This window comes from Gymnogyps californianus, chromosome 14, assembly GCF_018139145.2.
Source record: "Gymnogyps californianus isolate 813 chromosome 14, ASM1813914v2, whole genome shotgun sequence".
Classification (NCBI taxonomy): Eukaryota; Metazoa; Chordata; class Aves; order Accipitriformes; family Cathartidae; genus Gymnogyps; species Gymnogyps californianus.
The window spans coordinates 20,577,790-20,590,708 of record NC_059484.1 but is presented as its reverse complement, the minus strand read 5'-3'; the positions used below and the strand labels follow the sequence as shown (position 1 = coordinate 20,590,708).

The following is a 12,919-nucleotide window of genomic DNA, read 5'->3' as shown; positions in this document are numbered from 1 at the left end:
GGCAATAGCTAGTTTCTCCCGCTAGCTTCGGCTTTGACAAGGCAAGGGCAAAAGATACCAGAGAGAGGCATAAGCTACATGATATGATGCTTACGTTGGCTATGCTCCCCGGGTCCCAGCAGGTCCCAGCCCCAGGCACCAAGACCCTCATCCCGCTGGTGTCGAGCAGACACTGCATCCACCCCGCTGCTGAGCTCTCCAGCGTGGCTGAACCCCTAATTACTGTCTGACAGTCCTGCTGGGATCGCTCCCACCCCGCAGAGCAGAGCCGTTTTCTGAACCGCGTACCCTCACCGGGAGGATGAAGAGATCCTCTCCAGCCCCGCAGTGCACCGCACGCCCGGGAAGCTCTCCGTCAGCCCAGCTCCCAGCTGAGCCCCCCCGGGGCCGGGGCAGAGGCCGGCCCCTGCAGCAGAGCCCGCATGGGATGGCTGCAGGACGGGCTGCACCAGGCTCTGCAGAGAAGTGCGGGTTTGCGCTTCCCAACTGACAGCTGCTTTTTGCAGCACGAGGCTGTTCTGGGCCAGCACCCAGCGCGTTACTGACTTGCGGGAAAGGTGCAAACGGTGACGCTGGGTCACACTTTGTAACGGCCCGATGCAAACTTTGCAATGAGACCCTGGAGGAGATGGGCGGGAGCATCCTGAAACCACTGGATGTTCTCCCAGAGCCAGGCAGAGGGGAGCGGCATGGCTCCTGGAGCGTGTCCATCCCAGCACTGGCCAAACTGGCACCCCAGGGCACGCGGCGGGTCTGAGGGCAGTGAGGTACCACCAGCACAATGCCACACACAGGCTCAGCCAGCCCTTCCCGGCAATCGTCAGCAGCAGCCTCCCAGGAGAGCAGCTCGCCTGGCCATGGTTCGGTGCAAGGGGCCCAGAACCAGCTCAGCACCTCTGCATCGCACTGTGCTTCCAGGCCCCGGCACCGCTCCGTGGGAACCGGGCATCTGCACAGCCGTGATGCCAACGGGCCCAGAGGAAATCCAGTCCCACAACTCGTAACTGCACGCGTGCCAGCCCTGCGCCCCGCCGCGCTCTCGGTGCTCGTGCCAAGGAGGGTTCGGCACCCCAGCACTGCCCGCCCTTGCCCCACACCCCATCTCTGCCCGGGGATTCACAGCACCGGCTCACAGGTCCCACGGGAACTGAGGAGCTGCCCTCCCGCCCTCTGGTTTCCAGCTCTGCGCAGTGCGAGCGTCTGGGGCCAGGGAGCCTCTGAAGCGCCTCTATTTTTATTGTCGAATACTGCAGCATACTTTTCTCCATCTCCTCTGGGGCCTTCCCTTCCTTCCTGCATTTTTTCCCCTCCTATCTTTCCTTTTAAAAATTCCTTTAAAGAAATTAAAAAACCGCGCAGCTGTTCTGGACGATGTAAATAGGAGGCTCTGGATTAGCAGCCCGTTCCTTCCCAAGGCGGATCTGAACCAGCCGCCTGCAAACCGTGCTTGCAGGAATCTGCAGCTTTCTGCTTCTCCCTGCTTTCTGCAAAACACCAACCCAGGTCAGGAAGCCAGACTTGTTTGCACAAGGTTCTGTAGTGAGATCAATAAGGCGCTATTTTTACTGATTTCTGTGAAAACACCTTAATGCTTTGACAATAAAAGAGCCGTCAGGAAGCAGCAACGGCTCCCTTCTTCGGCACCTCCACCCACGCCGGGACCCCGCCGCCACGGGAGCCGGAGCCAAGCTGTCCGCACCGGGGGGGGGGTCCTCAGTGACCGCTGCCATCTGCACACCCACCCCTAGCAGACACCAACGCGGATGGCATTTATTTTTGAATCTTTGCTGACAATTATAGCCAGTCATCTCGAAAGCCAGCACCAGATCGGCATTTAAGTGGCCCGGCCGTGGACACCTCACGTATGGCGCCAAGGCACCGAGTACCAAGACTAAAGACCACGACTCCTCCATGCCAGAAGCGCGGAGCACTGCGCCGGCCGCGGCTGGGGAGGAGAGAGGAGCAGGGCATGAACGTGCCCCATTTGCAGGCGTAAGCACGTTGTTTCTCTCCTGCTTGGATGCTGCTTCATGAACACTCTTTGCTAACTCGGTCCTGGCTTCTCTCAGCCACTCCAGAGCGCAAATGGAGCTGAAGGCTTTGACTGCACCGAGCCCTGGGTGAGCAGGATCTGGAAATACAACAGAGATCCTGCCCCCATCAAAATCCCTGGGAAAACTCTGCGGGGACCTCGGGAGACACGGCTGTGGGTCCTTTCAGTGATATGGAAGTGCCAAGCGTCCCTGGAGAGCCGGAGCAGGCGCAGAGGGGCACTCACTGCGACCAAGGCCAAGCCTGACGCCAGATACGGCTGCCGACGCCATCTGGTCCCAGGGATTCAGCTCAGTGGTATTTGTCTTTTCACAGACACATATAATGCGCTTTTGAATTTTAAAGCAATAGGTAAGCATAGTGTAATTTTAAAACTAATTAAAAGAATGCACTGAATAAGAGTTAGGCTTTCCCTGAGGGCAAAGGGTTTATTTTAATTAAAAATAAACATCAAGAGGAGCACTTGAAAAAGTAAACATTTAAGAAATGTATATTCACACAAAGATCACGTGTCTCTCTCAGCAATCACCCAAATGAACACCATCCTTCCTCATCAATGCCAAGGCAACTTCCTTTTGCACTACCGTTTTAAGGAGGCAATTTTAATAGATTAAAGATAAGCTTGGCATAGTAAAAAAACCCCAACAAAAAAACCCAAACCCTTTTAAAAAAACCCTTTTTAATAGCAAGGCCTTCACTGAAGTTGAACAAACAACTCAAGACTGGATGTCTTGTCAAAAGCTCATCCAGGAGTTTATAGGCATGATTCATGAAACACTAGGTGAAATTCTACGGTCGGTCTCATGAAAAGGCTCGGAGCAGATAATCAGTTCCCCTTGACCTTCAAATTTATGAGTCTGCAAAAAGTTAGCTTTGTAGGTTACAGATGTAGCATCTGTCTCCCCAGCTAGAGATGGCTGCAGCCAGCACCACAGCGAACTTCTGTCTCCGCACAAGGACACATTTCCACATGAACTGGTGTAAGTGTGAAATAAGGCCTGTAAAAGCACCCACAGGCCAAATTCAGTATTAACCCTGAAGTTGCTTATTGCTGTAAATTACTAATCTGATGTCTCTTAGCAGATACGGAAAAGGCTGAAGTGAAAGGGTGAGGGGAAAGGGAGTGGAAATTTAACTTCCTCAAGCTTTTTATTCCAGCAGAGACTGAAGAAAGCACTTTGCTCACCCCATGACACTGCCAGCCACTGCAGCATCACTCCCGCTCCTGCTCACTCGTTCTGCGTGGTCACAAATGCCACACAGGACAGCGTTTCCCGGCTCTCCCCGGGCTGCGAGACCAAAGGGGGTTATCACAGCCTCACACGGGGGATATCTGAGGAAAGAAAAGGGAGTTGCGGCACTCCAGATCTAAATCAGGAAGAAATTAGAATGTGCTTTTTTATGGCAGGATCTACACAGAAATTCAGGGGTGGGAGGAATCCATTCCAATTCCCAAAAAATTAGTTTTGCTGGTTTGTTTTCTTCCTGGAGGCAAACAGCAGCAGCAGCAGAGGGGATGGGGGCCCCGTTCATCTCCATGCATTCATCCCTGTAAACCCTGGGTGATGGGATGGGTGCCACGGGGCAGGGAACGGGGCTGGCCGCGGCACGGCAGCGCGGCGGGCGGGAGGGAAGCCCAGGCTGATCAGACACCCCCAAACCCACAGCCGTGAAGGAACCGCAACAAGACACTCGCGTGCAACGCCGGGGACGCTCCCCGAGGCAGCCGCCCCCGCCGGCCCCGGCTGCCGCACAGCCCATCCCGCACGGCCAGCGCCCGAAGCCCTTTCTAAGGAACTTCGCCATCTGCTTCCCAGGGATGGAGAAAGCTGCTGCCGTAAGACAGCCGGTTTCAATTCCTTACCAATTTCTCCACAGCAAGGGGAACTGCCTGGGGCACCACCTCATCACCCAGCCATAATTCTCACCCGCGCCTGGGTGGCTTGAGAGCTTTCCAAAACAGCCATAAGGCACATTATAACCCAGCAGTGAGGGGCCATAGGAAGCCCCACTCACCAGCCCTTATGGCTCATGTTGGGAAGGAGCAAGGAGAGCAGATCGGATGCTGTAACGCTCCACTCATCTTAGGGCCGAGTTTCAGCGGCGCATCTGCTGGTACCACCGCTGTCCTGTGCGCACACACTGCCACAATAAAGCCTTTCATGGGAGCTCCGACTGATTTGTTGGGGTTTGTCCTCGTTTTGATGGTGCATGGTGATGGTGAAGGCTAGGGAAAGGCAGCTTGCTCTGGCACAGATGACCTGCCTCCCACGAGCCCTGGGGGAGGCACCCCTCCCCGCTTCACCCCGGTTTAGACAAAGCCAAGCTGTTCTGCCCAAGCCCAAGACCTGCACTGTCCTTGACCTGGCTGCTGCCCACGGGAAGGCTCTGCTCCGTGGTCGGCTGAGCGCAGTGCCAACCTCCTGCAGAGACGCCTCGTGCCAAAGGCCTTCCCGGCAGCGTCACTGACACCAGCCACCGCTCAGGGAAACTTGATCTTTTTGCCATTTAAACTGTATGTGAATCAGTAACGCTGCCCACATTCATTTCTAAATATAAGGGAAACCTGAAGTTGTAAGCACAATTTGGCTCCTCTGTTCACGAGGGTTGGATCCGAACACAAGCGTTTGAGCAGAGCAGAGCAGGACGTCGGAGCCTCGAGGGCAGCCAAGAACAGAAGAGGATTTGACAACAGACACATTTCCGTTTGACTTCACAGACAGCCTGAACGCTGGGATTGTCGAAGATGATTTAATTGCCTGCGATTCAGAGGAAGATACGGAGTCACGGGTTCGCAAAGCGTCCTGGAGATCGACGGCACGGGAGATCCCCAAAGGGGGTCCTGCTTCCAGCACCCACCGGGCCACCCGAGCGCCAGCCCTCGGCACGCACTCGCCTCTGATGGGGCTTCCAGCACCGACAACTAATGAAGATGTGCCGGGACAAAGAAAAACCACCGACGATATATCACCGCATTATGAGACACGAGGTCGACAGCTGAGTGACTTCAGTCGCTGAGGAGATAATGGATGCTGGATGGCGTCCAAAACTTTGAATCCCTCCCAGCTACGGAGAGCTCTTAAACCGAGCAAGTTTTGCCATCTGTCACAGCCCCGCCGCCTCGACCCAGAACTGACGCAGCCCGAGACCGCCCTTGCGAGAAGAAAACAGGATCAGTTGCTCTGCTAGCTCGCGAGATGATGCACACCGGCATGAAAAGCATAAGCAGAGGACCTGGCACGTCAGACCTGCTGCGCCGTGGGGCACCCAATCCCCGGCCTATTTTTATCGGTGGGCAGCAATGCTCTTTAACCGACGCTCTAATGCCATAGTGCCAAATGTGTGTGCCATGAGACAGCTCTGGCTTATCTGCTGTACTTGGGTAGCTAGCAGGACATATTCACATGCCCCAGAACCTATGCCAAACTTCTACTAATAAAAGAGTCAGTCACCAGCTCTTGTGACTGCAGCGAACTTTCCAAATGCCAGAGCAAAACTGGTGCAGAGAGGTCCCCTTGCGACAGCCTCTGATTTAAAGCCTTACCCTTCTGTTTCCTAATTATCCCTAGATTATCAATTTTGCATAGGTTAACGCTGACAACTGTAACAGCCACCACAGGCTTTGCTCAGTGAACATCCTAACAGTGGGAAAAGAAGGGGGAATTGGAAAAGGAGAAGGAAAGACATTGAAAATGAAACGCAGTGGATTAAAACTTTTTGCAAGGAGAAATACAGAGAGAAAGGAGCACTGGCATTTTGTGAAGGCAAGGAGAAGGAAGTCACGTTGCAAAGGAATGACAATAAGCGAATGGAAAGAGGAAGAAGACCACAAACGTCACTCATGTCCCCCAAGGAGTAGCAAACACATTCATAAGGGCGCTAACGAATTATTAAGCATTTGTTTTCTCATTATTACACCTATTTCATACATGGTTTTGCCAAGTCTGAGAAGCATGAGCTGGGACTGGCAGAGGGCAGCTGCCGCTGCTCCAACCCAAGCGTGTGTTTTCTCAAAACGGTTCTTCAAATGTCTGTCTCATGCGTGCCCAGACAGACAGACTCCCGCAGGGCTGCAGCTGGGGGATGGAAATGCCGCCTGCTAGTTCAGGGGATGAAACGGTCCATTTGGTCACACACAGCCATAGCCAACCTCAGCACCAGCCTGGACCACAGACACGGGCACAGGGAGCAGGGGAGGTTCTGCTGGAGGGGCCAAGCCCTGGGAAGGTAGCGAAAAGACCAAAGAGGGGAACGGCTCGCGTTTGGTTTTGGGTCAAGTATAACCCCTGGGCTATAGTTGACACAGAAGCTGGGCTGGGAGTCAGGCTATAGATTCTCCAATGCAGACCAACAAGCGTGACCCAGCATAGGGCTTTGCACGGCTATGGGGTGATGGAAACCCAGCACCACCGACAAGGAACCGCTCCAGGAAAAGTCAGCTGTAGCGGTCCCAGACCTGCACCAGGAACAGCTGCCGGCTCACTGACAATCACAAGACCTGTTTGCTCCTACACGCTTCGGTGCTCAGATTATGCCCACGGGAATGCTGGTTCAGAGCACAAAGGCACTTGTAGCAAACACCACAGTCTCTCTCTTGCCATCATATCATCTCAGAGGTGGGGAGAGGTTTCTGAGGGCTGCTGGGCAGACACAGGGTGGCTGCACGTCGGGGCCAGTGCTCAGCGGAGCCCCACATTGTCAACACCAAGCTATGCCACGGTGTGACCCAACACCTTCTCTCCTCCCGAGCACCCAGAACCGCAGGACCCGATGCCTCAGGCATGAGGGAAACGCATGCTTGAAAGGTCTGGGCAAGACCGTGTTAAAACAGGCATAAGAAGGTCCAAGGGGGAAGTAAGAAGAGCCACAAGCAGCATGCAACACACAAGAGAAAATAATTAAAAAGTATTCTGGGAACAACGTGGCAGGTATGAGATTAAAAACCAAAGCTTTCAGCTATTTCTTTGACGATTTTAGTTTGCATTTGGGAAGGCTGCCAAACTTCGTAGCGCATGTGAGCAGGACACCAGTGACTGCACCAGAAGACCTTTTAAAGCAATGTCCTACGTGAGTCCTACCTTAGCAACCTGCCAGTGGTGCCCCGGGACCTCCCGGCCTCTAACAGCACGTGGTCCTAAGAGCACATTCACCACGATTAGGTACCCCGACAAGAGCCTCCGTTCTCGGCTGGCAAGACTTCAAAGCAGCACAATCTACTTGCCTTTAACAAAATACGAGATACTTACCCATTAATATACTCAACAGCTTTTGAACTCTAGAGTTTACTCCAACGATTCGGTAGAGCCCTTGCTCATTGATCCCTAGGAAAAATAAAGAGCTTATCAGGAGAATGTCACATGAGCTACTAACATTTCTTTCATTTCTTTGGCTTCTCTAACTGCAAAAATAATTAAACCCTTTCACCAACTACACACAAAATTATAGAAGAGGGTAAAATTTGGTTTTGATGTCAGGGCTTTCACATATTGATTAAAAGTATTACCCCCAATTAGCTCAGGAATAAAAGATCTAAGGATACCTTTCCACCACCCCACAGTCAGCAAGGGAGTTATGGCTGCACCATGAAGGATCTGCACTTAACATACAACACAAGGGCAGTTTTGGAAAATTTTACTGTGCCAAGTTCTTCAGGTTGAGGTCTGAGCCTTTTGGATGTTCTTCATACAGGGAACGACGAGACCTTGAACCAAACGACTTGCTAGGGCAGAGAGCAGCCAAAGGATGCGGTGACAGAAGCCCCTTCCCACCGAAGCACCCCAGGTCGGGTGTGCTGCACCTCCCAGGCTGGAGCTCTCTGAACTTTCCCCAAGGACTGCACTTGCCTTGTTTGGTCTCATCTACCCATTTCTTTCTTTTTCTTTTTTTTTTTTTTTTAATTTGGCCCCAGGTGTTCCTTTGCTCTCGCCACCAGCTCTGCACTGCAGCCAGTGTTATACGGGAAAACGTCACGTCTGAATAGCCCACAGCATATTACGTTGCCTGTGCGCAGGAAGAAGACCCCAGTGAAAGAACAGGGGCAGAAATACTGCCAGCTCAGAGCCCTACTCAGCCCAAAGTTTCCTGTGAGGCCTCTTTCTTACCTACGCACATAAGCACAGGCACCAGCACTGTCAGAAACTATGTGCAAACGAGACCCATATTTCACTGTGAGGGGCTCAGATGCTAACAGGATAGCCCATCTGTATATAAACAGTCTTCGCAAGAGGTTTAGGGGAAGGATTGCAATGCCCATCTATCTGTTATCCCACATGAGAGGAAATGCTCTGCAGCAGTACCGCCCGAAGGGATGCTCAAATGAAGTCCCCAGCTTCGGTCCCTTCCCCCATTTTGCACATCCAGTGCATTATTTCCTAACTCTGCCCCTGACCTTTGCTTAGCCGCTGCTAACTCCGGCCACAGGGCAAACGCGTGTCTCGGCAAAGGCATCTGCCTGAGCATATTACGGGGTTTATCTGATGTGGGTCTCCGAGGGTTAATGAATCATTTTTGTTCATGAAAAGAGCAGGTAAGCAACTGCTCCGCTACAAACAGCTGCGAGGCCGTCCCCCAAAACAAGACCATCTGGCAAACTGCTCTACCTCTTGTTTCGACAGCATGTATGCATTTCTTGATAATGCTGAAGCCGATATTATCCAACTGGGCAGCTGAAAGGGAAGAGAAGAGAGAAGTGATAAACACCTAGCAGAGGGATGGCTTCACACTGAGCACAACGCTCATGCCGCAGCCGTCACCGACATTCACAGCAATACTGTACCACTGCTCACACGAGGCGGGGAGGAAGGAGGAGATAAATTAGGTGTTCAGGGCAGAAAGGCACGAGTACAGTAGCTTGTACCAGGTGTAACCCAGGCAAGCACGGAATGCTAATCCATCACTTCAGCCTCCACAGCCCTCTGAACCGGCACCTCCCACGCCCGCCGAGCAGCAGAGCCCCGGGCTCTGTCAGGCATTTACGTCTGCAGTTGGTCAAAATATTAATTTAGGATCGAGGTGAGATAACCCGAAGAGACCTTTGTCGGGAAAGTTGACAACAGGTCGCTGGGAAAAAAAGGGAATCATATATATTTCTGACATAACAAATCCTTGAAAATGGCACATGAGGCAGCTTGCTTGATGAGTCCCAGGTAATTCCTATAAATCCTTTCAGCTCTCCACTCAGCTAACCAAGCCATCTATGTGCTGGAGAGATGCCTTCATCTCAAGGTCATCTCCATGACCCCACGCTGGGGATCGCCTGTGTATCTGGGGTACAGGACTGACCTCCCAGGCTTTGCCTGGGGCAGCGGGGCGGGGGCCTTCGGTGCCTTGGATTTCTTCTTGGGGCTTTTGAGGTGGTTTTGTGCAGGTGCAGGTTTTTTCAAGGACAAGCCATATGACAGGTTAAAGCATTGAAAAGTGACGATAAAAGGAGAACTGGGAAAGAAACAAGTGGAAGAAAGAAGCAGGAGATAACTGTGAGCAGCAACTGTGAAGGAAAATGGAGTAAAGAAATCAAAAGCAAGGTGAAAGCGGGGAGGTAAAAACATAACACAAAGAGGAGGGAGCATGTGGCGGTGGAAGAGCAATAGGGACTGGGAGACGGGAATGAATTTCGGGTCAAATCTCTGTCCGAAGCATCTCCTGTGCCCAGCGGGAGGGGACCGGTCCCTGGGGAGCAGCCAGCACCAGCCCTGGGCCCCCACCAGTGCTTGCACCCTGCCTGCACCACACTTGAGGCAGACACTCCTGCCCCCGCGGCAATGCAAAAGCCTGGCTAAACAATATTGTCTCATGACCACTATACATTACATCCCATTTACCCTCACTCTACACAGATGTGCACAGTTCAAGAACAGCCCCTTCTTTTGTTAGCACAAATGAAATATTTATTTGGTGCAAATTAGGATGTCCTGAAGGCAGATGACTCTGCCTGAGAGTAAGATCTAAAACATTTGAGTTAATGGAATGTAAAACTTAATTAACTCATGCCATTGCAGGCTTTCACATTTAATTTCAAGGAATTACTAATACACGGATCCAAATACCTGCTGGAAGAACTCATCCCTTAGTCAGCTTTCCACCACTGCATGGAAAACACTGCCCGCAGACAGCTATTTGTTAAGGAAAATTACTTCCTCCCTATATAAAGGTTTGGGAAACCTTTCATATGGCAGAAGCCCCACAGGGAAGGGTGTGCAAGGTCACCCCGGGCTGGGATGAGCATCCTGGGCAGAGGCCGCGGGAGGCAGGGCACGTAGCCCGCCCGCCTCCCTCGTGCCACCTCAAGCAAAACCCTTTCGCCCCGGCTGGCCCTCGAGCTGGCGGGCATGCATTGCCCCCGCCGCCATCCTGCAGCAGCGTGGGCCCAGCAGACGGGAGGAGCATCACCGGGGACTGGGGTAGAGCCACGACCTGCTCTGCTCCGCTCCCCGGCTGCCACGCGGAAGGTGCGGGATTTTCCCGGCTGCGCCTGACAGAGGATCGTACAGCATGGCCAAGTGGTTTAAGATGTTGAACTCCAGAAGGCAGAAAAGGCATAGCGTTAGCTTAAAAGCAGATGACTACGTCTGCACAGACTTGAGGGAATGCCGTGTTGCAAGAGACACAAAGCTGCATTTTATCGAGAGCACAGCAGGAAGGGATCAGAGCCCAGGGTTGGCAGTGTCCTCACAGCAAGGCACGTGCAGTTTTATTCCTTTGCATTCCCCCTGTTCACATCGCTTATTTAAACACAGATTCACTGCTGGTGCATGATGAGCTGCCAGCTCACTGGCTGCCTATGGCTTGCATGGGGCAGTCCCTTACTAATCACTTGTTTTGAGTTCTCTGCTGGTGGTGTTTCTTGTGTGATGAATGGCACAAGAACCTGAAACAGTGAAACAGTAAAACAGCTCTATTATATTTTTCTGGGCAAGCACACTGAAGTGCTGAGCCAACATAAGCACACAAGTTGCAGGATGCCTGTGCCATAGGATGTGCGAATCTCCAGAAGCTCCAGGGCCCTTTGCTAGGCACCTGCAGGGCTCTCCAGCACCGCTCCTAACCAGTCTCCAAGCACAGATGCAGCATAAAATCAATGTGCCATCAATCAGTGGGGCACAGCCTACCATATCTGAGATCAGTGATAAACACAAGCACAAGGGTACCTGAGAAGCAGGAAACCACCGTGTAGAAACCCTTTCGTGCAGGCAAACCCGGTTCAGCAGGCCTTATTAGACTTGGCTTAATACTGGCCATAACCCTGATCTTTGGTATCCCCGCACGGTGCTGTCCAGCCAACACGGATCACCATTTCAGGCTCTCTGCCATGCACTTTAAGTGCCAACCCGTTCCGTCAAACAGCAGTTTTCCCTCAGTCCCTCGCGTGTTTGAACTTGAGCAGAAGACGCCTCCAAACGTGCGCCCTCCCCTTGCAGAGCCCACCACTCCGCAGCCGAGCAAGAGGCTAGCACTGCACCTCTCCGCAGCACTCGGCAATAGCAGAGGTAAGAAACCAAGCAGTCCTTCCGGATGGAAGTGACCAAGCATAATCCTCCTAAGTAGATGAACAAGCTCTTCCACTCATTGCTGAGCTCTGGATCAGGAAAGGTCGGGGATTTATTTGCAGTAGTTATATCCAGAAATAATATCTGATTAAATATCCAAAGTGCCTTTATTCATCCTTAAATTTAACTTCTAATGAGCATTGTAAAAGCCTGATTTCCCCTCTCACAGAAGCCGCTTCTCTTTATCTCATTCATTTACCCAATGATTCCATTCAGCAACAGCACAGATCAAAGTCGGATTTGTATCTACTGCTCTCCAGATTTTACACTTGCTCCATTTGCCCCAGCAGTGCAGCGATCCACAGCCCTGAGCTTTGGTTCAGCGGCTTAGACCCCACTTAGCTTCTGTTTAATAGCGGCTGCAGGTCAGGAAGCGGGGAAAAAGGAAGGGGCAACCGATGGCCTTCCGGGGCTGGAGAGAGCAACCCTGTATGAGCGTGCCCATAGGAAATGCAGGGTCTGTGGTCCCGGCAGCTTCAGCCAGACCGAGTCTGGCCTCTTACGGCCCCAGCCTTGTCCCCGCTCTCCTCCATGTCCTGACAGCAGGACTAGTGCAGCAAGAGGGTTCAGCAAGATTAACAAAAAAAGAAAAAAAAAGAAAAAAAAGAAAAAAAACCTGCTCTCTCAAAAACCCCACCAAACCCAAGTCTTCAGCCAGCTGACCTCAATGAGAGCTGCCGCTGCAGCAAGGCAGAGGCGGGAACGCGTGTACGGGAGGGACGGGACCCGCAGCCCACGCTCAGATGGGTTTAAATCGTTGTGGAGCTGCCTCCTGCCATCACCTGGGGTCAGGAAACGAGAGAGGGAAGGCAGCGGGGAAGAGCAAAGTCTCGGGGCTGCCACAGAAAAGCATGGCCAACACGCTTCTCCACTCTTCACAACAGGCATCCCTAATCCCCATCCTATATGTTTAAAACGGCCTCTCAGCCATAACAGGGAATGGATTTACAAACTCTTTTATTATCAGAGGCAGTATTTTCCTCTGTTCATGCATTCAAACCTGCTGCAGGGGCAAAGCCTACAGCCCTGCCTCGTGCTATTCCCCCTCCCTTGAGGCTCTCATTCCCCAGGGGAAAGATGTGAAACACAGCTCCAGGCCAAGATACATGTCACAGGCTCTTCATATAAGAGCAGCATTTCAATGCACAACTGAGATGCAGTATTCATACTGTAATCTAGCAGAGAAATATTTTACATCAGCAAAGGTGATACACATCGCTTGTACTACAGCTGTTGCACACACACACATACTTATCTGACCTTCATGTAGCATCATATTTCTAGTGCTACTGAGCTGGTCTCATCCTGTTCTATTTTTGCCT

The 12,919-nt window shown here is 52.2% G+C and overlaps 1 protein-coding gene across 1 annotated transcript in view; it reads right to left on the bottom strand.

The window, feature by feature from the left end:
- ARHGAP26 (Rho GTPase activating protein 26) overlaps positions 1–12,919 on the bottom strand; it is a 157,051-nt gene that overhangs the window by 71,217 nt on the left and 72,915 nt on the right. The window contains 2 exon segments of the mRNA XM_050905360.1: positions 7,299–7,373; positions 8,652–8,717. Of these exon segments, the coding sequence (XP_050761317.1) occupies positions 7,299–7,373; positions 8,652–8,717 (141 nt within the window).